The sequence below is a fragment of the Anastrepha obliqua genome, chromosome 4, assembly GCF_027943255.1.
Source record: "Anastrepha obliqua isolate idAnaObli1 chromosome 4, idAnaObli1_1.0, whole genome shotgun sequence".
Taxonomy (NCBI): Eukaryota; Metazoa; Arthropoda; class Insecta; order Diptera; family Tephritidae; genus Anastrepha; species Anastrepha obliqua.
The window spans coordinates 66,662,273-66,689,579 of NC_072895.1; the positions used below are offsets into that span (position 1 = coordinate 66,662,273).

Below are 27,307 nucleotides of genomic sequence, written 5' to 3' on the forward strand. Positions count from 1 at the left end.
GCATAGTACTTACTATTTCACTAATACTCGTGTGTGGTTGCTGGTCGATAGGTTTTTTTATTAATATTATATTTTCTATCCCATTTGCTGCCGATTGTCGGATTTTGGAACAGTTTGCTTTGTCGCTTTATTATTTATTCCATGCAGTTTGCCATCTCCTTTAATTGTTTGTTTTTGTGTATTACTGAGATTTTGGGTCAGCAATTTGCGCTAACTTATTACTAAATTCATATCAAAAAAAGTATTTTAATTATTTTCCAATAAACACAGCTCATTTCAGCATTTATGTATTAGTTAATATTTTCTTTGAAACGAATTTTTGTCATTCTCACTTTGTTGAAGGCAATTTTGTAGAGTAAAAGGTGGACTTTAGATTTATTGAATTTATACAATTTCATATTCTTGACGCTAATGAGTAGAGAACAGCCGTGGTGTGCGTACAAAGCGATTTCAACGAAAGACTATTGCAACAAACTTCTTCCTCTTTGCTTTGTTTGGCCGCCATTACATTGTACATATTTAAAGTGTTCAAGTATTGCATTTCTTTGTGTGCTTCGTTTTAATTTTACGCTGAAAGCTCATTAATGTACCAATAAAGTTCGAATATTTATTAGCACTTTAGCGTGAAACTAAAATGCATAAGTTTTGTTAACAGCGGTTATAAAATACAGTACATCGTAGTATACAGCACAGTAAAGTGTAATGTTAACTTAACAGAATATACGGTATGAGAAGTTTAAAAAGTAATTATCAAATATAACAGATTATGAACAAACCTTTAATGTGCATATTATAATGAAAAGTATGCAGAATTGCAGGTATTTGTAGAGTTTAAGTAACTATTACATAAAGTTGTTTGTACAACCTGTGGCTCCAATGAATGCGGATGGAAATTGAAGATAGTTAATGTCTCAAATTGAAATTGCAAAATATATTTTATGGTTAATTTATTGGAATATAAAATGTGAAATTCCACGCTTAATGTTGTTAGAGAAGCCGGTTGTTTTCTTTTAGTGTTTTTTTGCAGAAGATGTTTTTATATGGATAAAATGCGCCATACCGTTAAGGGAATCATTTCAAAAAAATTCCGGAATTTTTTAGGAACTTGAAATTTATATTCAAATTTAATAAGCTATAAAACTGCATATTAAAATTTTTTCTAGAAATTTCAACTGAAAGTAATGGAACTGTCGTGGAAATTTTTGAAATTTTACAGATTTTTTTATAAAGCTTGGAAACCGTGTGATTAGGTTTTTGTTAGGTAATGAGCATTACTTTCATAAAAATAATGAACGAAAAAGAAAATAAAATAAAAAGAGTCAAAAGTTGTCAAAATGTTTGGCAATCGTTTGGTCGTGTACATAAGAAAGCAAATCCAACACCATTTCAAATAAAGAATATTTAGCCACACCACGCAATTCCATCAGAGCATTCATTTTCATTCTCACTGCTTCTTGAGTTTATCGAAAAACTGAATCTGTTACGTATGCACAATGGAATCGGGTTAATATGTATCCCAGGACCCAGAGGTATAACTGGGAGCTAAATAGCGGACGCATTGGTAAGAGAGGCTGCGGCCTCATTGGTAGGATCTGAACCCTTCCTTGCTAAGGGACAACACACCATCAAGGAGAATTTTGGAAGTGAAGAAGTAAAGCTAAGCGAGGTTAGCTGGTCCAAACTATGAGGCGTACAAAGAAACGAGGTTTAAAAATCTTACAACTTTCCCTACGGATAAACTGAGAATGCTCATTGGCGTTTTCACAGGCTATTGCGGACTGCGTAGTCATCTGCGCATGAACGGGATATTGGCCACTGACTCTTGTCTAATGTTTCTGTGACCAATCCCAGGAATGCGGCGCTATTGCGCGGAGAAGGTTGAGACATCTCGGCCATTTGCAGCCGAAAGAAAGGTACATACGTTCAATCCAGCTGTATCTTGAGTTTAATAAGAGAACTGGGTGTGGATTAGTAGATGGCACAAAATACCACGAGGTCGAAGTGCAAACCTCCTCTAAATCTAAATCTAAATCATATTCACAGCCAACACATTATCCATTTAGGTAAATAGAAACCAATTTAAAAGTTACAGGGTAACGCCAATTAGACATATTGTTTTTGTTAAATATGTTTATCTATAATATACAAATAAGTCGAGTTTTCCTTCCTGATGCTATACCTCCAGAACGCACGAACCGATTTCCATGGTTTTGCATTCGTTGAAAAGGTCTCGGGCTCCGTGAGGTTTATAGCATGTACTCTGCTCAATTAATTTCATGTGAGATTTATTATGCGCACCTTCTTTCAAACGCTAACTTAAAATCGGTATTGTGTTCACTGTGAAGTTGAGGTTAAAGTTATTCGTTTCCTTACAGTTCAATTGAAAACCATAAAATCAATCATGCGTATTGTGCAAATTTTTATTCAACTTCAACAGTAGGCATTTGTCCTTAAGGTGGTAAGTTGAACTGTGTAAATTTTGTGGGACGTTCATTTGAGGTTGTGAAATGGGAAAATTGTTGATGCAATGCAAGCTCATTGTTTGGGATGAGTGCACAATGGCACATAAGAAATCACTTGAAGCACTTAACTTCATACTGAAGGTTCTTCGGCGAAATAACAACATCTTTGGCGGCTTGATGATATTGTTGGCAGGCGATTTCAGGCAGACGTTGCCAGTAATTCCCCATGGAACGCCTGGAGATGAATTGAATGCTTGCCTGAAGGCATCACCTTTTTGGAATAACGTAAAAACATTATCGCTAACCACTAATATGAGAGTTCAACTAAAAATGATTAAAGTGCTGCATTATTTTCCAAACAATTGTTAGCTGTTGGAAATGGAAAAGTCCCAGTTGATGTGACAGCTGGATTAATTACTCTTACTAACGACTTTTGCCGATTTGTGGACTCTCATTTAGCTCTTATTGAAAATGTTTTCCCAGACATTAGCGAGAATTATCAGAATTATGCTTGGTTAAGTCAACGAGCAATTCTCGCCGCAAAGAATAATGATGTACACGCACTGAATTTCCCCATTCAATCAAAAATCGATGGCGATTTGGTGACATACAAGTCCGTTGATTCCATAACAAATCCCGATGATGTAGTAAATTATCCAACGGAGATTTTGAACTCTCTGGAGTTACCAGGATTTCCACCACATAACTTGCAACTCAAAGTTGGTTTAGTTATTATGATATTGCGTAATTTGAATCCACCACGACTTTGCAACGGTACTCGACTTGCGGTGAAAAGACTTATGCCAAAATTTGATTGAGGCAACCATTATTAACGGAAAGTACGCAGGTGAAAATGTATGTATTCCTCGAATACCAATGATTCCGACTGATCTTCCGTTTGACTTCAAACGATTGCAATTTCCGGTTCGCCTTGCGTTCGCAGTGACAATTAACAAGTCGCAAGGCCAATCGCTTAGTGTTTGCGGGATAAATTTAGAAAATCATTGTTTTTCACATAGGCAGCTATTCGTTGCGTGTTCACGAGTTGGGAAACCATCCGCTTTGTTTGTGTTACCGTCAGACCAAAGAACAAAAAATGTGGTTTACCAAAGAGCACGTATAATGCTTCGCTACAGTATTTACTTTGGATTCACTTTCATTTTTTACTTAGAGAAGTTCAACTTAATTACACTTCATTTTTGTAATCGAAATGAATTTATTACTGTAATGAAATGAAATAAAATTTTTCCTTTTCAAATATAAAACAAAAAAAATAATTTTTCTTCATCTTTTAATCCCCTAACGAAATGTTACAAAAAACGAAGCCATCTGGTGGCAAAACGGAGTTCGCCGGGTTTGCTAGTGTTTATATAAAAAACAACAATGTTAGTAATTCCTTTTTTCCCATTTAAGGATTGGGAGGCTACGATATTTAAAAATATTTTTAGACTATAACTTTCTCTAACACTTTCTAATAAAATTTCCATTTGTTACCCATATTTTAATATTTTACTCATTCTTGTAATTAAGTTATACTTAAAAAAACATTAAGAATTAGGTGGCATCACCGTTGAAAATATTTTTTTAAGAAATATAGGTATTTTTTATTTCATGCCCTTGCTCTAATATTTGAATATTTATATCAGTAATGCAATTAATTCATTTTTTCCTGTTTGGGGATTGGGAGGCTACGACATTTAAAACTTGTTTTCACTATAACTTTTTCTAGCGGTTTTGATTCAATACATATATTTTATTTACTCAGTTTTGCAATTAAATTATTCTTTCCTATTAAAAATTAGGTGACAGCGTCATTAAAAAATATATCTTTTTATTAAAGAGTTGTTTGTAAATTTTGATACGACATCTCTGTTTTGGTGTCTAATGCAATTGTGGCATTGGTTCCTATTTTAGCAATAAAAATTAGGTGACAATTCTATTAAAACGTGTTGTTTTCTTGTTAAGTTTTCCTAAATGACCTTCGTTTTAAAACCAATTTTGTAATATTTACTTCTGTTATATTTTTATTTTTTTTTAAGTTTCAAACAAACATATTTCTTTGGGTTCTTCTTGTTTTTCTTTGCGTTGTGAAAAGAGTTTTGGTTTCTGTACCTAAGAATCGGGGCGCTTTGAACTCATTTTCATACTTCCTACGCAAAATTATATATTATTATATGGACAGTTGGCTTAAAATAATCAGCTTAGAAAAAAGAAAAAATCTCTTAGATTTTGCAGACGACGAAGACGAAAAAAATTACCCACAAATGACTTACACAAAAGTGCTAATGAATGAGCGAAGGAATCAAAAATACATTAACCTTTCTAGTTCAGTTTGCCAATGGCAATTCTCGTTGCCAAAATTCGATTATTTTAATTTCAGGCTTTTCTGCAAATCTTGCTTTTTTTTTGTACTACACCAGCGGCGCACGCGTATCTGTCAATTAATCTCTGTTAAGTTTACAACCGCGAAAAGTGTTAATAAGCCAGAAAACAAGAAATTGGTTGCTTTGTTCGTCGCCCAATGTTAAATGTTTGCTTTTGTTACGGGTATGTGCGTATTTGTGTGGGTTGCTGCGAAACGAATTGCGTCGAGGTAATGCTTTAATGCCAAGACGTTTGCTAATGTATAAATTGCTATCAAAAGTGTGTTAAGTTTATGGAAATAAAAATGTGTTTTTGTGTGTATTTGTGAAATACGAGTACAATTTCCACACATTCGAATTGACGCTGGTTTTTTACAATATTTTTGATTTAATCGGATTGCTCACACCCATAGTATTCGAAAAGATTTTTTATTTTCTTTATTTTCTTCAGCTTGCAAAAAATTCTGAAATCTCTTGAAACAATCGCCAAATGCGAGTTCGAATTTTTTTATATTTCCATGCTCATATTTTAATACGCGGCACATACTCGTAATTTAGATCTTTATAACTAAACCAAAATAATTTTTTTAATTTTGGCGAATATAAATGCCACAGCCCACTGTTATGTATATGTACATACAGCAAATTTTAATGATTGACGAGGCACATTTTAATCTCTCTGGCAGCGTGGATAAACAAAATTGTCGCATTTGGGGAACTGAGAATCCACACAAGATCCATGAGAACTGAGAATCCACCCAAGATCCAATGAGATCAATTGCATGATCGGAAAGTAACTTTTTGGGCCAGCATTTTCGCCAAAACCATTATTGGGCGATATTTTTATCGAGAAAACGAAACGGTCGATGTAAACCGACATCGATGGATGTTGACTCATTATGTCTGCCCGCAAATGCGTGAGAACAGTTTAGACGGTTACACTGCGAATGCAACAATTGATTTTCTGCAACGAAAATTCCCGGGACGTCTACTGTCAAAAAGAGGCGGCATCGACTAGCCCCCCCAGATCACCTTACTTAACCCCCCGGACTTCTTTTTGTGGTATTATTTGAAAAGTGAGGTTTACGCTAACAAGCTGCAAACTATTGACCAGCTTAAGGCAAACATTCGTGCCGAAATCGACGCTATAAAACCCGAAATACTTGACAAGGTGATGCCAAGGGCAGAAAAAAGATCGCAGTTTGTGATTGCTAATAAAGGTGGCCACTTGATTGATATTGTATTCAAAAAATAGTTTTAATAAATTGTAAATAACCAAACCAAATAAAAATACCTCACATATACAAATCAGTTGTTTTTTTTTTCAAAGTTATTCAATGCTTTCATAACGACATAAAAGAATGCGCACCCTGTACATGTGGTTTCAAAATTTACTTCAAATTCTACTAAGCTTGTTAGTTTTGCTTTTGAGCTTGAAGTAATGAAAGGGGATAACAACATTCGCGAAATTTTAAAAAAAAGGTCCGCAAATCTAGAACATGCGCTGGGTATACACAAGTACATATGTATATCTTAAGTTCTGCTCCATTCGCATATCGCAAAATATCAAATTATTACTATTAAGATAACAAATACTATTAGTATATATTATATTAGTAAAATTGAATTTCATTAATTAGAAATTATTTTCTTATATTTACAGCAAAATGAAGCCATTCATACAACTCGTCTATGCGGCGCTGCAAATAATCGTAAGTATTTTTTGTAGACAAATTTTATTCAAACTATTTTTTTAATTATTTAAATTTAAATTATATTGAAGTGCATACAATTTTGTGATCAGCTAGCCAATATTAGATGTCGAATGTAAAAAATTGAATCAAGATCAGATCAACAATCTTTGAGTGAAATTTTAAATGCCCTTATCAACCTCTCGAAGAGCGGCTGGACTTTTTTTGTCAGCATTATTACTAGTCTCAAGATAGTTTTTATTTCCCACATCTGAGAAATCGGTTAATTCTAAAGAATTTTGAACCTTTTGCTTCCCCAAATATAAAATCAAAAACTGTTATCAACTACAGAAATTTTTAAAATCCTAGATGCACCACCATGCCTGCAATTTTGAATAGTTCAGTTTTAATAAAAAGGTACGCACCCCAAAAGTTTAAGCCAACTTGGATCACCTCAATCCACGTGTGTTACGTTATTAATGGCTTGAATCACAAATATACTTCTAAAGATGTATTGAGTAAAAGTGAAAGAACCGATTTATGTGAGAAAAAACACTTTTTTATACAACACAGCAAGATACCCCTTAATAAAAAAAATAACACTCGAAGCTTGTAGCCATCGATTCTTGGCGCGAGAAGCCTTTCATTAATCAATGTAAAATAAAAATCAATGAAATGCATGACATTTTGACTTCTGCCCATGAAAACTGCTGAAGTAACAAGTGACCTGAAATTACCTACTCATCACGTAGTAGTAGAAAGAAAATTGGCATACATCCGACATATGCACGTCACCTAAAATATTAGTTTGTTGTTGGGTTTTTTTTGTTTTAATTTTCTAGCCTTTCTTTGCAATAGAGCAATTATTTTCGGCACTACGAAGTTTGTTACTCAAATTGCTCATATTGACCTCTTAGGGTCAGTGGATATGTGGCACATATTCCTTTAGACTACTACCAACATACACAATTTCTCACATTTTTCCACTTACAATGCAGTTGCATTGCAATTTATTCGAAGTAATTTGCTTGCCAGTCTAGCACACACATCTACTCGTACAACATTATAGCGGATAAGTTGAAACGGTGTATTGCGAAGTTCTTTAGTTCGTCGCTACTTGCATACTAATTTTCCTTAAATTGCAAGTAATTTTGGCGAAAGTGTTTGCAACATTAGTCAGAAACGTGGGAATACAGTTTTATAAGTTTTCTCTGTAGCGGATATTCCATTGGTGGCTTAATAATCGCAACTGCAAATTTGTATTTTTTTCGCTGTGGCTTTAGATGTGTGGTGGTAAATTCTTCTAAAAATTCCGTTAATCTGCATTTGTCGGCCTTAAGTGAAAAAATTAATTTCCTAGTCTACCGTCGTATATTGAGCTCATTAAATGGTTAAAAAATAGACGAGGAGCTGCAAATTTATTGTATGTATGTATATGTAAGTGCATATAAGGGCCCGCCATCTATCGTTACGGATTTGAACTAGGTATTATTTGTAGAATGGTTGCGTATACGCTCAAAGAACGCTGGGAAATATTGCGACATTACTTTGAAAATCATGGTAATGTTACAGAATGTGTACGAACATTACGTACGGCAATGGGAAGAAGAAAAGCACCGAATGAAGCGTATCTGCGTTACTTTGCGAAAAAAGTAAGAGAAACCGGGTTGCTTATTGACAAACCAACGCGTGACCGACCAAAAACCGTAGGTACACCCGAAAATATTGCTGCTGTGGCCGAGAGTGTTCGTGAATCACCAGGAACATCAGTTCACCGTCGTTCTCAACAATTGGACATTTCGGAGACATCATTGAGACGAATTTTGCGTAAAGACCTTGGTATGACGCCATACAAAGTCCAAATTGGTCCAGTTGTGTTCCATCACTAACCGGAAGGATTGTACTTCAAAATAAAAAAAACAGTTTGGAAAAATATTGAGTAGTTTCTTTTTTATAGCATTTTTTATTCCGTAAAGTTATATGGCGGACCCTTTATATGTACATATACATATCATACTGAAAATTTACACAATTTCATAAAAGTACTAATACTACACAAATAATTTCCTTACTCGATTCCTTCAAACGATTCAAAAAGAAAAAAGAAGAAACATCATCTCTTTAAATTTTGCTGACAGCCGTACTGTTGATATTTTAGATGCCACATCTTAAGTTGAGTGTTTAACAGATACTGCTTACAGAGGGTGGCGACTGTTACAGCTATAGATTTTAAACTAAAGTTGAGAACCTAACAGGGACTGCTTACAGAGTGCAAGCTTTTTGCTACAACCAATAACATTGCGAAGGAAAATACATATGCTGGTCATTACCACATATATGTACTCATTAGGGCGGGTCGATTTAAAAATCGCTCATTGCTCTGTGAAAATCGTATTCTAGGGATCAAAATAAGAAACTTTGCCGAAGGAACCATACCTCTAAAACGAATTCTGATGTCCGCCAATTTAAAAATATCACCATTTTTGGCCTTTACATGAAAAAATCAGCTAAATGGTTATGTTTTTTCTTTATTTTTATTTATTTGTAATAATATTTATTATTTATTTATAATAATATCCATTTTTTCTCTTAAGAAATTTCTCTCAGAACATATGAAAATGAAAAAATTAATTTAAGTGAGTTATAGAAAAGAAATTAAAAAGTTCGACCCAAATTGGGGGACATCAGATTTCATTTTAGAGGTATGGTTCCTTCGGCAAAGTTTCTTATTTTGATCCCTAGAATATGATTTTCTCAGAGCAATGGGCGATTTTTTTGCCTCCCCACAAATCGACCCGGCTTAGTACTCATGCTAGGCTTGATACAGTAGGATTTTTTCTCCTTGAAGTTCTATTCTGTTTCTTTACGTCATTTGTCGCTTTGTAATATTAATATACGCTTTTATAGCGCATGGGATTAAATTTTACATTTCATTTTTATTTAACATCTTTAACCTCCTAACATTTTATCTATTTTGCTATCGCAAGCAACACGCTAAGTAAGTTAAACATTGGCTGTGGTTGATAGCCAGTATTTTTTGCCTTTTTATTAGCAATCACAGATTCTTTCATATTAATATGTGTATTCTTAATGAAACTCAATCTAGTCACTTTTTGCTGTAATAATTTGATTAGCCTTCATTTATGCGTTATTTCCACATAAGACTAGGTTCCGTGTTTGTATATCAGGAGTAAGTTTTTCAGCGATGAATTCTCCAACTTTCAAGAAATTTTTCAAAAGGAAAAAATGTCTAATGTTCAATTCCGTCCGCACATCGACAAATACAAATAATCGACAAATATGTTGAAATTTTCGAATCATCTTATAAATAGGAAATAACACTGAATATAGGGTAAGAATCGGCAAAATTTTAAACAGTTATACTCAAATTCTATTCAAGCGACGTGTATGGGCACATTTCTTGCTGATATATTTCACAAACTTGTATCACTCGAGTAGCTTGATTATTAGAGATCCATCTGTCGCGAAATTGTGTACATCAATTTTATATGCGATTTTTATAAAATCATGTAAATTCTGCTTTTCATATAGCAGAGATAAATCCATTTAAAAGAGTGAGAAATTTACACAAAAACCGTCCAAGGTTAAATGAGAAGTTTTCCATCTTTTTCAATTATATAAAATCTGTCCATCGGTAGTAATTATATGAAGTTCTTTAAACTCTTTTGTTAATAACGAATGTGACAATTTTCGGCTGACTGGGATTTTTGTATATATATTTTTTGAATTATAAACAATTAATACTAGGTTGGTTTTAATATTCCAAAAAATCTCCGTTAGGTCAAATTAAAGGAGGGCTGACGAAGGTGACTTCAGATTTCGCGGGCGACGTACTGCATTCGAAATTGAAAGTTTTTTGTCATAATGTTATACGAGTATGATACATATGTGTATGTAATTGATCATCGTGAAATTGTTAGAAATTTTTATTTTCTAAGCAGTATTTGAGATATGCATGTATATAAAGTCTGAATGAAACGGGTTTTCTCGCTGTCGAAAAACAGCTAGAGAATTCACCAGAGTGGTCCCTCAGTGACTTTTTCTTCTTTCCGAAATTGTAAAGGACCCAGAAAGAATGGGAACTTGTCAAAATGTAGGCACTAAAGATTGCATAGCTGGGAGATTTCAGCCATACCAAATTGCACATATCAGAAGTCCCTTAAGAATTGGAACACGAGCTGAAATCAGATATACGAAGCTGATAAGGATATACATCAGTTGTAGATATCGATGAATACATAAATATATTTCGAGAGAAAAAGAAAGTTAAGTTTCGGTGCACCTAAGAATTCCACGGTCGAGACTAGCTACGGTTTCACAGGAAGCGAGTAAAGCCATTCTCCTGTTCTTATATTCATATAAAGAGTTAAAATTCAATGACAGCTTTGAATTTATATTCTAATTAACATGCAATATTAATTATAACAGTTTACGAATACTGTTCTAAAAATCTTAATAAACGACACGGGGTTAAGCAAAAAAAAAAAAAACAGAAAACACAAACAACATCTAAATCTATATAATCTCTTTTGAGTTTTACTACTGCAGGTAACTGGTGAAGTAGTATTTCAATCAGCATCACAATTTCTACTCCATTAGTCACATTACAGTAGGTGCAGCTGAATTTTATATAATTTCTATTTATTTACTTTGCTAATTTACTTTAAATTAAAATTGGTTCCCTCTCCTTAACTTATTTGCAGACAATCACCACATTGGTCACACATGGTGCACAAATACCAACAGCCACGAGTAAGTAATGCATTTTTGCACAAAATTAATTTCTCATAATCAATATTGGAAAATAATTACAATAAGTCGAACAATCCAATACCTATTAACCTAAATTGAATGAAGAAATGTAAATTGAGTGTCTGTATCTGTGTCTGAGTGTGATGTTTGTACAAGTAGTAATACATATTTACTTTATGTTAATTAAAATATATTGTGTGCATGATTTTCACCATTTCTCTCGACTTACATGCTTTGAGCTGATCAGAAATAAAAGCAGGAAATGAAAGGAGAAATGGGTTTCTATTGAAATAAATATAGTTTGCGAATTAATTTTTTTTAAATTAATGTAAACAATTGGAATGTTATAAAACTCGGTAAACTCGATGCAAATTATTACATTGGGCTATTAGCCAGATTGAATGTGTCTGTTCAACTGAAATGCACAGAACTATACTCATTTTCATTTTATGATAAAATGCTCTCTCTTAAGGATTGTTAAAACTACTAATGACGAAATGAATAAATAACAAATTAATGCTTTTTGCGCTCTGTGCCTCCATACTATACCTTTCCCACGACCTCGTTGAAACTAAGTTAAGTTGTTTTGCAACCGCACACAAAGATTGTGAGAATATTATTATTAACAATTTAGTTACAAACTATATTAGAACTAAACTATATAAGATATTAGAAATAAATTTATTACTGACCTGATTTGGTTCATACACCTACTAAATCGGTTTGCAAACATATAATAACTTTTTTACTCAAGTGCCAGTCCACCAAATTCCTGTGCCTATACAGACAGTCTTGCTATCCTCTAAAATTTTGTGCAAAAATTTAATTTATATGAAGTGCTATAATTTAAATTTATTAATCTGAGTAATTTGGTACTAGGAAAACCAACTAGTGATATCACCGAGATGATATAAATGATTCTGTGTGGGCCACCTGCCAAAATTTACTTAAGTACGGTCAATGCAATAATGAATGCTTTTATTCTCTTACGACCAGGGTTGGGCCTGTAAACTGTTTACATTGTTTGCAGCAATTGTTTACAAGTTAATTGTTTACGTAAACAATTCATTTTTTTTTGCTTTTTTTTATGAATCAGAAACAATCTACTACTAATTAAGCATTTTCACTATTTTTCAAACAGTTTTCCAAGCTTGTAATAAAAATAATAAAAAAATACGCTTTAATATTTAGTATTTTAATATTTTTATTAATTTTCACTTTCCGATTCTTCATTGATTTGGTCAATTTTCATTTGATAATAAATAAAAAGTAGCTTTTTGGACCTTGCAAACGAGAGTCTGTTCCTCAAATCTGAATGAATAAAATTCCAATTCGAAAATAAGCGTTCAATTCGCGCTGAAGAGGTGGGTATATTGATTAATTTCAAAGCTGTTTCTGCCAGATGTGGATATTTTATCGATGCCATTCTCCAATATAAACAGGCATCTTCGCTCAAATTTTTTGACTGTAATACGCCGAAGTAGGATCTTCTGTTCAGAAATAGGTCCTGCAAAGCTTCTCCACTCATAGTATTAAAAAGGAAATCCGTTACTTTTGCAGTTTTATCAGGATCTAACTTGTTGTATTGTATATAGTTCTAGACATATGCTGGTAAACGTTTACAATTGCTTACATTATTTACAATTGTTTACAATGTAAGTGTAAACAATCCAAAAAATGTTGTAAACGCCCAACCCTGCTTACGACTAACTTTGTATATCAACTGAGAATTTTTTTATTTAAATCTCACAATTAAATTCTATTACATAAATTAGATTTAAGGACTAAAACGAATTTTCGAAATTTGTTTTCTGGCAAAATATAAATCGAAAAATCTCATATTTTTGAGCAAATAAAGTTTATCTTTGTAAATGCTTTGGAAACTTTTAGTTATATTGTAAAAATGAGTATGAGTCAAAGCAGTCTGGAGATATTTAAGCTCAAGCAGTAGCTTCTCCTTCCAAAATTTGTGACACCTTTAAAAGCTTCTTACATTAAAAATAATCTTTAAGTAAGCCCTTCCAAAACTCTTTTTCAACCTTAAATGTATAGCTCTAAGAATAATAGGTTAAGAGGATTTGCACCGATTATCACTTATAGAGTGGCGTCCATTGAGATCGTACGATAGAGGGGCAGAAGAACTGGCAATAAGCTACTGTGGCATGCCGAGATACCTATTCAATCCATATCCGATTTAAATAACTCATAGCAAACAGCAGGCCCATGGACAGAACAAGCTACAAGCAGATCTCCTCATTTGATGTAGCGTAGCGGTTAAAGTTTCGAGGGACCTATAGTTTTTTGCTGCCTCCGAAGAGCAAATTAGATTTTATTAAAATCATTTTCAAGGGAGATGTACTCAGGGATGTACAAAGGGAAGGCTTGCAGCGCAAACAAGCCTTGTTCAAATGTACATTTTTTCTTATATCATTGGAAAAACTTGGCACCCTCAGATATTTCAGGATTAATTCAATTAAGCTCTTCACTGCGCTGCTAGAGGTAGTTTTAGTTAAAATACTTCGTAGGCAGGGGATTGCTACTTTATTGCTATAATCGTGGGATTTTATGAGCTATAGAACAGCACCATTTTACCGATTCTTGGTATCATCGAAAACATAACATTACCTAAATGAATCTTAACCACTTCCACATTGCATCAATATTTGGATCAAAGCGATTGCCTATGGTACTTGTAATAGCGACGAAAAAACGAATTAAACTTCCAGGTAGTAGCCGAGAACCAATTCAATATCACAGATTTCGGTTGAACAATTTGCTTTATTTTGTAGTGGAGACGACAGTTGCATAGATTCTGCAATTACTTCTAAACACTTCCGCAAATGGACTGCCGTTTTGCAGAGAAGCTAGATGTCTTCTTCATTTACATCTCTATTGCTTCTGTGCGAACCATTACAGGCTATAATCAGATTTCCTTTTTTAGCTGTAGGATGTCTTAATTTGTTAGACAATTTAAGATAACTCAAAGAAAGCCTAAGAATTTAAAGAAGCTGGGGCACAATGTTTAAAGACCAGCAGAAAAGTTACAATATTTAAAAGTTCACTATAACAGTTTTTTTTAGTAAATGAAGGGTCTTCGTCAATGCTTTCCAATACATTAAATTTACAAAAGATGTGGGGCAGATAACGTTTTTTCGATTAAACTACGCTAATAAAGCAATCATTTACTGGATGTTTTTTGTCTACTTAATTGCAAAAATATTAGATAATAGCGTTGTAACAATATAAATAAATTGGCAGAAATCACAAAGTTGAAAAGGAGCAGAAAAATCGCAAAAAATATGTACCAAAAAATATTAACGTTTACCTATAATAAAAGTAACAAAAAACAAGTTTAAAAATAAGTGAACACAAAAATGCGCACAACTGAGCAAAAATGACGTGAATGTGGTGGCGGCGCATGAAAGTGAATGTATGGACGGTACAACAAATACAATAAAAAAGAAAAAATAACACGAATTTCGCGAAAAGTATTAAGCATTCAATATAGAGTAGACACAAATTGTAAGCTTAAACTTAGCTACTTAAAAAAAAAATACATACCTGAATATGTGCAGCAAATGCGAGCGACTTTGGACTGTATTTTCTTCCTTTTTTTAGATTTGTTTATTATACCCCTCAAGAAATATTTTTGATTAAAAAAAGTAAGTTTAATTTGAAGCGCACTTTAAGATAATACAAAAAATTTAACGACACCAACAACTTTCAGTCCAAAATGAAGTTCAGGGCTCTAGATTATGATAAAGTTTAGACTTTATTGATTGCAGGTAACTGTCGTTCCCACAACAGTCGGTTCTACGTTACCGGAAAGACCCGGATATATATGCGGCCAAGGACTGTCACTCCAGCAGCATTCCCCATACATGCATGGAGAATGTTTATGCTGCTACAACAACAACAACGGAGTTTTCCTCGGCTTCCTTCGCGTTTGCTGTTAGAATATATAAACTCCTGATGATTTTTCTAATAGTGATATTTGGAGATATTCTCTGCTTTCGATTTATTAACCATTTTAATTGTTGTTCACTGGGCAAGCAGGGGAATTCTTGGTACACTCTTTTATGTAAATTTCAATACATCTAAGTTATAGCAAACGTTTTTGTTTTGACTTAAGATACTTATAGTATAATAGAATTTGATGGAAATTATTTCTTGAGTACATTTTAAATCGTTATATCTTCAGTTGAGAGTTTTTTGCCTTTTCTCGTAAAATATTGATGAGTTAGAGGGTTAAATGTTCCACAAATATTTGCCGTTATTTTTAACATAGCACCTGCTGAGCACATTATATTATCTAATGGGTCTAAGGTGTGTCGATTTACCATAAGAATGTAAGACAGGGTGCAAACTTTAACTCTCTCTAAAATAAAATTGTGAGCTCACCAATCACTATGACAGGTAAATTTGTTTTGTCGTCTTCTACCAGATTCTACTGTCAGAGCTTTTTTATTTTTTATGTTGTGCTGTACAGTGTACCACTGTAAAGTTAGCAATAGGTTATCGATATATCTTTATGAATTATGATATCTCCGGCTCTTACGTCGGGTAAAAGATTTCAAAAAAATATAATTAATATTTTTCGTGTCAAAATATACATATAGTATATAACTCCTTAGCTCCAGTGCTTAAGAAAATGAACTCTCTAGTAAAAGTAGCATGGGAACACTTATTCAGATTCAGAACCGGATGATTCCGAGTATACCAAGTCTGCAGCCCACCATTCTCAGCTTTAAGAATGATGGAATCATGCAGATCTCTAATTGTAGAGTATATAACGAGGTAATATACATATAATAGTAGACATTTAGATAATGAGTAACAGGGACCGATGCTATTATATTATAGCGAAATTATGTACTGCGACCTATGATGTTGTCTACCGTGTTTGAGCGCAATAGGAGGTCAGGCTGATGATTTCGAGTACCTCCTAAGGCCAAAATCGACTATGTTTTCACATGCGTTCGTTATGTCTCTGTACTGCGACATATCGCTGGCATGCTAAGACCACTGATCTTATATCAGCGTTGGTCAGAGAGGATTAAATCACTTCAACTTCTGTAATGTCGCACCTTCAAATGCTAGGAATTCTTCTACAAAACATTTATGAGGGAGGTGGAGGGGCTTTTGCGTTGCCAGAGTTAGAAAAGTATACGTATTAAAGGGAGAAAACTTACATTTAGATTGCAGAGGTCCCTAGTTTTCTGTTACGTAAAACTGAAGATTTTTATAGTGGTAGAGCTGCTGTAAATGCGGTAGCTTTTTGTCCCAAGCTGAACATTTTCTAAATTACATAACACAGAAGATTATCGTTCATTTTAAAATTAATGATACTGCTAAAATACGAACCCTTTGAAGCGTGAATGGCATATTATTACTAATTTTGTATTTTCTGCTAAGACTTTTTGATAGTTTTCTTTACTTTAAATATTTTGCTTTTTTTGCCCCCTTCTTTTTTATTGTATTTCAGCTCGGTCAGTAAACTTGTTTTATTTTTAGGGTGTTTACGTTGGCGCCCCCGCGTTAGCGTTATGTTACTATACTTTTTTTTTGTACTTTTTCGCACACTTGGTGGGCCATTTTTCTCCAAAAATTCATTTGCTTGTGTGGCTTTCACTATGTCGCAATTTCGGTTTGTTGCCATTATTTGGCCGTTGGCACATTATCGCTTGTATATCTGTATATATTTGTACTCGCAAAAAAAGATATATTGGCATTAGTAAGTTGTCACAATTTGGGTAAAGAAAACATTGCTGAACTGAATTGCGAGTTGAGTTGTGCAGAGTTGCGATAACAATTGTCAAATTATTGTCCAAGTGGCAAGCGTGCAACTCAAGTGATGGTGGCTGATAGGTGAATAATGAGTAAGAATTACATTTTTATTGTTATTTTTATATATATGTATATGCGTATGTAGATAAGCATGTGGCTTAGATATAGAGCAAAAATAGGTCGCTTTGTGTAATTTTTACGAACTTACCAAATTGTTTACTTTAAGGTGTCCCGGCGCACTTTTTTAATTTTAATAATTTCAAAAATGGCGCTGAAGTTGACCTTCCCGAAAAATTAGACCTGGACGATGTTGTCCATTTTGGCTCTTCTACTTATCTGAAACACAAAAGCCAAACAAATTATTATTCAGTATGACTGTAGCTATGTCCCCTACTAGAAAAAAAAAAAAATTGAAAAAATGGCGCGGTTTAGAATTTGACACTCTAAAAATGGGGTTTTCTAGTTCTTTAATCAAAAAAATACGAAATAATTCAAATAATAATATGATTCTAGTACGGGCAATAGCCATTGAACATTATTCTGAACAACATATTAAAATTTCGGACGATTCGATTGAATGGTTTTTTTAGATAACACCAGGCCGAAAAAGTCGTTTCCAGATAAATGAGTTTAAAGGTTGGGGTACAGGGTCGCGCGGACCGCTCTCTACCTAGTCAATGGGGTTAAGAAGCTACAATATTGGGAATTTTTGAATGAAAATTTCACAGTATACTCGTAAGATACTATACTTTCGAAATATCAAGAAATCGAGTTTTTGAAATTTCTAGACCACCGGGTTCCCTTAATGCGGTTAGCCATTATTGAATTAAAAATAACGATTTGCCTTTACGTATTTTTTGTTTTTCTGTTTAATTGCAAGCTTTTTAAGTTCAGTAATAGAAATAGAAGTTTTAGTAAAAGTATTATTGCTATGGAAGTCAAATTGAAAATATTATAAAAAAAAAAAACAAAATTGGGGATGATAGAGCGAGTAATCTGTTTAACAGGATGATTGTAAAAATTTGGCGTCCCTCCCTGACTGTACGTCTACATAAATGCGCTCAACTCCGGATAAGCCTAATTTAATTCGATAGGAATTTTCGCTTCAGGACATAAGTTACTTTTTAAAAAAATATTACCTACTCAATAACTATTCTGGTAGCTGTTGGGTGTGGCTTCTTGACATATATACATCTGCGACTCCAGAAAACCACAGACAGAAACATCCAGCGACAGAAAATCACACGATCTTAATGGCCAATTGAAGACCCCTCCCCGGGAGATGATAAAAACCGCAAATAGTTCATAATAAAGTTCTGTCATTACTATTCTTTACAATAGCGGAACTATAATAATATTAAACGACAGATTTGATGGACACCATTAAAGCAGTATGCCGCCACTCACGGCCAATATCGAACTCTTTCCATAGAAAAATCCTTTATTTTACAGATTTTTTTTTACTTATTTGCTTAACTCGTAACTAATATAAATTTTGCGATTTTCTAATTAAAAAAAAAAAAAAATCAAAAAAAGGCGGCAGTTAATTTAGATAGTTGATAAGCGTGAAATTGTTTAATGGCGATGCCATTTCCCAGCAGGTTTTAGAGTTTGTGTAAAAATAGCAGAGAAAGATTTTCGTAGTAACATAATCGTAGTAAGACAAATTTTAGCAGATTTGATATACATATGTAAGCTAGTATGTAACTATATAGTAACTATGTATGCGAAGGATCTTTATGTAAGAAGTAACAAAAATTCGTTTTGGCCATCGGATTAAAAGGGGTTACATTGCAATGCTGAACTTAGAAAGATGTCCGCATGAGAAGCGGTTATGCTTAGTAAACATATTTAATCAGTCTCAGAAATTACAGAATTATAAAATAGATAGAATAAAGCATAGCAAATAGCATAAGTAAAAGAATGTGAAAATATGCGTGGCACGAAGTTATGACCAGTTCAATTAAGGCCACATGCAATTGCAAAACTTCAACGCGTCCAACTGAGCTGTTCGCTGATCGATGCAGTGTGGCTCTCCAATCACGAAGAGTAGTTGCATTGAGTGAGTAGCAGGGCGGAAGCATGGAAGGTTGTTTCTGCCAGTTGGCTGCTGTGACGCCATTTTTTATGACACCGCAAAACTTGCTGACGGCTGCGACATGGCAATCACGTTGCACGTAACTGCGTTTGCGAATCTTCCAGCCAGCGCTGTGGCGGCGAGGTCTACGGAAAAGGCAATTCGTTAGGGCGAGCGCATAAAAAGCGGTAGAAAAGTAGTTATATCAGTTAGAAAAGAAGCAATCAAACTGGCAATGGCGGGTATGACGACGCAAATATACTAGAATATACCTGTGTATATGCAACATGCAGCGTCGCCTTTGGTCCAACAAAGGAAGAAAATGCAACAAAGTGTCTACCAGTAGAAATTGCAATAGAAGACGTTGCAGCAATTCGCGTTACTCGTAAATACTCATAGGCTTGTTTGGTTACTTGCTATGACTGCTTTGGTCACCAGCTGCTAGAAGCGACCAAAAGGCAATGCACTTTGGTTGCAAAAATAAAAAGGGTTCAGTGAACTTGAAAACGACATTTGTGGCAGAAATGCAGAAGTACAGACGTACATAGATACATGGTCTAAGTGTGGCTGTATTAGCCGGAAGAATGAGTGGCTACTGCGTCTGCAGCGGTTGGTAAATTCTACTTGTAAAAGTATAGATGTATGGATAGCAATAACCGGGAAGTTATGGGAATTATATTGCCGGTTTTGTTGTGAAAAGACGGATACGTTCAGCGAGAGCTGCTGTCTGCCTGTCCTAATGACTGTGGGTATTTACGATACTACAATGCATATTCCTCCTTGAAGCTGATCAAACAGTAATCAGTGATGCAATTAGTGAAAAAACATTGGCTCACGATCATTACACAAATCAAACGAAGTATTATACTTGTTCAGGTTTGTGTAGAATTTAGATTGGGCTGTCAAGGTTAACAGAGCAGTGCGGCAATTAATGGTGTAGCGTCACATTTATTGGTGGATTAAGTGCCGAGTTAAAAGTTAAATACATTTACGCTTTCAATATTTTTTCCATAACTTCATGCTCCATACCCACGGTGGGTTTCAAGTCCGCAACAACCGAATGCTTTTCACGCACAATCTCACTTAGTTGCAGTCATACCATGATAGACCAAGAAATCTCCAAACGCTTTTATATAAAGTAAATATATCTCCCACCGCGAAAATATCAAAATTATTCTATAGGAAAATATCCGCGAATTTAAACGGAATATTTTTTTTTTTACTTTTCCGAAGTTCTGAAAAACATATCGAAAACCAGATCAACACAACTTTTTTTTGATTTTCGCTTTTAATGCGTAATTCTGATGCTAGATTTCGAAAGGCACGAAATTACTCTCACTTAGCTTTTAAGATTTTCTTTATCTTTTATCATAAGCAAAGTGACAGAGAAGAATATTCACTTTTGAATTTTTATATTTCACTATTTTTAATTTTTGGGCAATTATTATATATACAAAAAATGGGTTTTCATACAAAACGATTTCTACTAAGCTCATAGCCGTATGCGTTTACGATGTATCTATACGAAATGTGTAAAAATTGCTTGGATAAAGCTTTCTTGCGCACTCATTTGAACGCGTACGATTTTTTGTCTTCAGTGACTCCCATTAAATTTGCTGAAACTCAAATTTTGTAAATAATATTCAAACTTTCGCCCGATTTTTAAGACTTTAACTCTATTAACAAAAAAAAGTAAGACAATCAGGACTAGTACTGTCTTCGGTAAAGTTAATCCTGAAAACATTCTCTTTTATAACCCCTGGAGATGTTTCGTGTTGAGTTACCAGCTTTGGACAGTGTTATTCTTGGACCAAAAACTTTCCGATAATCACAAACATTTTTTTTCATTATATTTTATAATAAAGATATGAAAAAATTATTATTTTTCTTAATAATTCTAAGCAAAATTTAATAAAAAAAAATATTTTTCACTTTATTAGTAACGTAAAAGAAAACCAAAACTTTAAATTTAGAATCCAGACCTAAAATTTTTCCAAAGTTATGTATGAAAAATATATAAGAAAAATCCAAGAATGCATTTAAAACAACACCCGAGCAAAGTCAAAAGTGTCGGGCAAACGCAACATCGCTACCATGAAAGCCGGCGAATCGCAATAACTGTGCAGTTGCAATGTGGTGTGGAGCAAGAAACCAACATTTATAACAGTTGCACAAAATCAAAAGGTTCTGACTAGTCTTGGCTTCGTTTCTGGGTTCAAAGAACTTTGCTGGCCCACAGCTATGCCATTTGTGGCAGTCACCTTTTTGTGTGCACAATGATGCGACAGTGTCTGATATTTTTGTTGCTTTTGTTCGTTTCGTTTTTGTTTTTGTTATGACGCGCAACAAACAGGCATACCATCTTGCCTTGCAACTCTGCTGCAATTGTGTGTGCCGCTATGTTTCGTGGGCTTAGTATTTGCTTGTGTCGCATCTTACATGCGCTAATCTCAATGATCTTGTGCCTTTGCATGGCTTTTCTCTGGGTTGCTTCTTTCTTTATTTATTTTATTTATTTCTTTGCTAGGTGCCTAATATTGCCACTATATGTCGCAGTTGGCATGCCGTAACAAGTTCAGCTTCTTCTTCTTATACTTCAACTCCAGCTTTGTTTGCTTCCGCGTTTTTGTCCATTGAATTTGGGTTTGTAATTCTTGTCCGTTCCTTCAACTTCTGCCTGACTTGACATGGAGTTGTTCCAATGTCATGATCACAGTGCGCGTTGTTTGCTTGACTTTGAATGCACCTTTAAAGTTCCAAATTTGTTTACATAAAATCGCACATACCATAAATGCATATGTGTGGGCATGAATAAATGTAGGTTCGTCTGTCATACCTACTGTGAACTTCAAATATTGAAAAGCATTTTTGCTGATGTCACACCTCAGTCACTGATGCTTAGTAATCAGGTTAAAGTCGAGTTAAATGATATTTCGAAAAAATTTACACCCATTTCCAATAAGCTATTTTTGATTAAAATGACCACCCTAGTAGAGCAATGACTATTACATGCACTTTAATAAAGTATGGGTCCGTTACGAGAAAAAAATATCGATTTCCTAGCGGAAGAATTAGAATGAGTGCTCACATAACTAAGTCATTTTATCTTTTTAAAATATTCGTAATAGTTTTGGTATGATTTTGAAATTTGAATTCGCTCAAAAATCGTCTAGAGTTTTGAAAATTTGTTGTATACAATGCTTAGAATTATTTTCCATAGAAAAGACTTCCGAGCATATGCTTTTTATGAAAGAAAATTCTCAAAATCATTTGAAAAAAAAACTGAAATTGAATGGGCTATAAATCAGGAGTTTTAAATAGATTCTGATTAAAAAGTTGAAAAATTTCATGTAAAATAAATAAACAAATAATTGGCGGCAACACTTCTATTGCCGAGCTCTTCCTCCTATCTGTGGCGTGCGTCTTGATGTTGTTCCACAAATGGAGGGACCTTCAGTTTTAAGCCGACTCCGAAAGGCACATGGTTATTTATGAGGAGCATTTTCATGACAGAAATTCACTTGGCGACCCTGACATTTTTTACACCGTTGGAAAACCTATGGGCTATAAAAGGTTTGAGTCTAGCACTTGTTTTAAAAGAATGCTGGCACTTGTTTGTATTTAAAAATAAGTAATTTATTAAAAAAAAGACATAGGTATTACAAAATCGATATCAAGGCATAATAAAAAAAAAACGATCCAGAACAATTTTTTCAATAGCGTTGTCAATTAATTTTCTGCAATACCAACTTATCAAAAATTTACTTCAATATTATGATATAGGGTTCAAATGAAAGGTGTTTAAACGAGCTTTAATAAGAAAGTGTATTTTTAGAAAATAAGAAATTGAATTAAAAAGTATATGAATTGTAAAAATATATGGTAATACTATCCCGCAAAGCAATATGTTAAAAGTTCCTTACGGTTTTCTTTCTTTTTGATGCTCTCTCTCTACTTTGTGATCCTTTCAGCAGCGGTATTGAGCGCGAGTTTTCTTGTGATTTGTAAAACTAAAAACTTAAATCTGAATTTTGTATTAAATTAAAATTGTGATAATTAATAAAGTTAATAATATTTAATATAGCCGGTTACACAGTTTTTCCTTTATAAATACCCTAACCGCCACATATTCATACATATAAAGATAGTTTCAATCCAATATATAATATTTTTAAATAGCGCAGCAAGCTAGAAATGTGTTAAAAAGAATGAGTAAAGCTTTAGTATTAAGATGATGGAGAACATTTTAATAAAAAAAATTTTTATTTTATTTCTAAATTCAGAAAGTAATGTAATTTCCATAAAATATAAAATGTATTGCTGCCTTTTGAAACATTATTAGGCGAAACCTACTATCGAAAAGAGAAACTGCTTCGTCCTCACTCACGGCGACCTCTATTAAAACCGAAAAGTAGCACATTTTGCTTTAGTTGTAAGTTATATTATGATATTATCCTGGTTCTGATTCTGGAGAGAGAAGTACAATTTTCTGAAACTATTTACTATATATATATATATGTACCTATGCTCAAAATAATAGAAATTCGACATTTTGATCAGTTTTCACTGCTTTTCTGCATATTCAAACAATTTTCTAAAAATTCTGCTAAAACTTCCAAATGTAAAGTTTTTCAATTTTCCCAAATTTTTTAAAAAATTTTAAACATTGATTTATATATATATATAATATATAATTGGCGCGTACACCCTTTTTGAGTGTTTGGCCGAGCTCCTCCTCCTATTTGTGGTGAGCGTCTTGATGTTGTTTCACAAATGAAGGGACCTACAGTTTCAAGACGACTCCGAACAGCAGATATTTTTATGAGGAGCTTTTTCATGGCAGAAACACACTCGGAGGTTTGCCATTGCCTACCGAGGGGCGACCGCTATTAGAAAAATGTTTTTATTAATTTTGGTTTTACCGAGATTCGAACCATCGTTCTCTCTGTGAATTCCGAATGGTAATCACGCACCAACCCATTCGGCTACGCCGGCTGCGGAAACATTGATTTATTTGACATTTATTGAAGAATGAACTATACTTTTACAATAAATTAATCAGAATTCAAAAAGACAAAAGAAATTATTAATATTATTTTAATTTTATTTTTAAAAGATTAATGACCCAGCTGAACCTTATGAATGCTTCCAAAACACAGGTACAGTGTTCAAGTGTGGCTTTTTTCCCCCTGTCTCTGACAGAGTTGCGCAAAGTTCACTTTTAGGACAATACCTAGGTTCTTCAAATGTAGCTTTTTCATGGCAGAAATACACTCGGAGGTTTGCCATTGCCCGCCGAGGGGCGAACAGTATTAGAAAAAAGTTTTTCTTAATTTTCGTGTTTCACGCAGATTCGAACCTACGTAGTCGCGTATGGTAGTCACGCACCAACTCATTCAGCTACGGCGGCTGCTATGTGTGCAAAATATAAAAACTCTCATAAAAATCATTCATTAATCATGGGAAACTCACATCGAATATTTTGATTCACACCAGATTATTTATTTGATTTGGTTTTTTTGTCGGTACTACAGCTATTTAATTTTGACTTTTTCGCAGGAGTGATACTGTCACACACTTATTGTCGTTTTCGAAATCAACAGGGTACTTGGAATATTCGTAAAAGGTGCCCATATACTGTATCGCAAATTGAAAATATTAATTTCTTAGTTTGGCACATTAACACAACGGTGCTCGTTTACTTACAGCCTTCACGTCGAAATTACTTTGAGCTGGAAGACCAACACAGACCGAAGAGGGTCCAGGCGATGATTGCAAGAATTGTCCTGTATTAGTACAAGTTATTAGTTTAAATGTAAAGATTAGCTCTTTAGGTTTTCCTTAAGCATTTTTCGTTACTTACTTTTGCATGCTGTCTACTTTGGGTAGTTTACTGCTTGAAAATTAATTTTTGCTGGCACTGATTACTCGTTTTATACTCGAAGTAAGGAATTTATTTGAGTTATGTAGCCACGACTACTCTCACAGTGTTCAGGCATAGGCGATCGGTCACAATATGCATTCAGATTTTTTAAATTTTATTTTAATTGGGAATAATAATTGAGAAATAGGTAAAAACTAAAAATGAAATTAAGAACACAATTTTTTTTGCATGCATACATATTTATTGAATTGTCTGATCTTATTGTGGACTGTGCGTATTTTATATTACACTTCGTTAAATATTTTAAAAAGAAATTGTAAACTTGCTCAAAAGGAGTCGATGCCCCTTCTAAAATTTTGTTTCTATTTATTTCTTAAATATTTTACTTGATGATCACATAGATCATACTTTTAGCAACATAATTTGTTCCCCTATATTGAAATATTCGGTAACTGAAGAGTAATCGCTTGTAACTAATATTTTTCTTTAACATATTCTTTATGCTAATTTTATTCGAAATAAGGTTTTACTTTGGGTCTTATGCAAGTCTTTTGTTTGATGATCATACTGGAATTATTCAAAAATGACATTAGACCGTTCTTCTTATCGAATTAATATAATTAATTTTCCTCAAGTATTACACTGTGCAAATCTACCTCATCTATTTTACTCGCTTCGAGTGCACGAAGTCATTTGTAACATCACGATTTGTCGTGGTTTAATTTTGTGATTTTTCGCACATCGTGTGTTGTAAAGCAATAAAATTCAGAAAAATAAATAACTCAGGATTGTGCAAAAGTTTATCAACATTGCAAATTAAAGAAGTTCTTTATATGTATTGTACAAAAATACTATAAGTTCTATAAGTAAATTTGGCAAAGACTTTTCTTTAGAGTACATCTTATAATTTGCATTGTCCTCAACGAGGTGGTATGCCTCATTTCGTTTACCTCTCCAATTCTACGAAATTGGATAATTTGGAGATATTTTTATCGCCAAGCTCTCTTATTTACCTTCAATATCAATTTAGAGAATTCACAATTGAAAGATTATTATCTTGAGTGAAATAGCTCAAAATATTCTCATCGATTCCGATCTGGAGTCAGCTTCACGTCAACTCAAAGGCTAAAGATAATGCTAAACAAGCTGCAGGTCTCGAATTTTGTGGGCATTGCTTCAAGTCCTGTTTGTAGCAGCTGTCTGGTGGAGGACGTGGACTCATCTCAGCACCTCCTCCTCAGCTGCTCGGTTCTCGCCGATTCAGACATCGTGGCTCTCACTTTTTTGCCACATCTGCGAATATAGCAGATTTGTGCACCTGGTAAATTTCATCAGTCGGTTGCAGCGATGAACCCAATATTAATTAACCCCTGTCTCGTCGACAAACCCCTGTAATCCAAGATCGCCTCTTCCGTGCCCCTCTGTTCTGTTCTACTCATTGTATTTTAATTTCTATGGTCGAATGGTCAATGGTCAATGGACGAATTTCATTCTTTCTACAAGAGAGCTCTTATATGGGCAGCCATTCAACCTAACATAACTTACTTCAAGCTTAGATCAGCATGTTACGAGGTTGTGAAAGGTGTAGCTCTGAATTATATCAAGAAACGGCGTCTCAACACTACCAAATTTAGCTAATTTTAGGCGAAAGAGTCTGAAGGAGTTTGTGGTCCTTTTACTGCGTCAAATGATCTGTAGCCACTAATGAAATATTTAAAGAGGATATTTCAGACTGCAAGATCAAAAGTGCGTGATGGTAAATGCTTGGCACTACTATGCAGAATTTTGAAAAATTCCTGAGACGTAAATTGTGTTCTGCAATAATTGTTTGTGGTAGAGCTTCTATACAAAAAATAATTTTTAAGGCTTTTATAATTGAAATTGTTGAAGTACTTTCCATTTTAATGATAAATGTGCTCCCTGAAAGAGTCAACACAAATTAAACACATTTCGTTTTGGAAGGACCTATGAAATCAAAGTGTATTCTCCCCAACTATTGCACATGTAAAAAACTCTTTAAGTTGATATAATTTATAACTTATATAACTACATGATGAATATGTTGAACAATGGATAACTCCTTCGATATCCTTATCGATCTTTACGGTGAGATATTTACACCCATTTATTTTGTAGAGATGATTAGAACCCTTACGTAGGAGTTGCCTTGGAAAGACAACTTGATTGAATTCAGTTTGAATAATATAACAATTTTAATAATGGTAAAATCAAAGCGGTTATGAGAATAAAGTAAGGTTCATATTTCCTCT

General features: G+C 33.9%; 1 protein-coding gene and 1 long non-coding RNA gene across 5 annotated transcripts in view; one reads left to right on the top strand and one right to left on the bottom strand.

Annotated features, from left to right (window-relative positions):
• LOC129243527 (uncharacterized) overlaps positions 1-27,307 on the top strand; it is a 178,483-nt gene that overhangs the window by 65,231 nt on the left and 85,945 nt on the right. For all 4 annotated transcript variants that reach the window (XM_054880601.1, XM_054880604.1, XM_054880602.1 and 1 more), the window contains 2 exons: positions 6,489-6,537; positions 11,241-11,289. In XM_054880601.1, the coding sequence (XP_054736576.1) occupies positions 6,493-6,537; positions 11,241-11,289 (94 nt within the window). In that variant the 5' untranslated portion in view covers positions 6,489-6,492. The remainder of the gene's footprint in view (positions 1-6,488; positions 6,538-11,240; positions 11,290-27,307) is intronic.
• Positions 24,697-25,044, bottom strand: LOC129243535 (uncharacterized). Its single transcript, XR_008582323.1, has 3 exons — positions 25,017-25,044; positions 24,860-24,939; positions 24,697-24,790 (listed from the first exon to the last, which is right to left on the bottom strand). It is a non-coding gene; the product is annotated as an uncharacterized LOC129243535 (long non-coding RNA).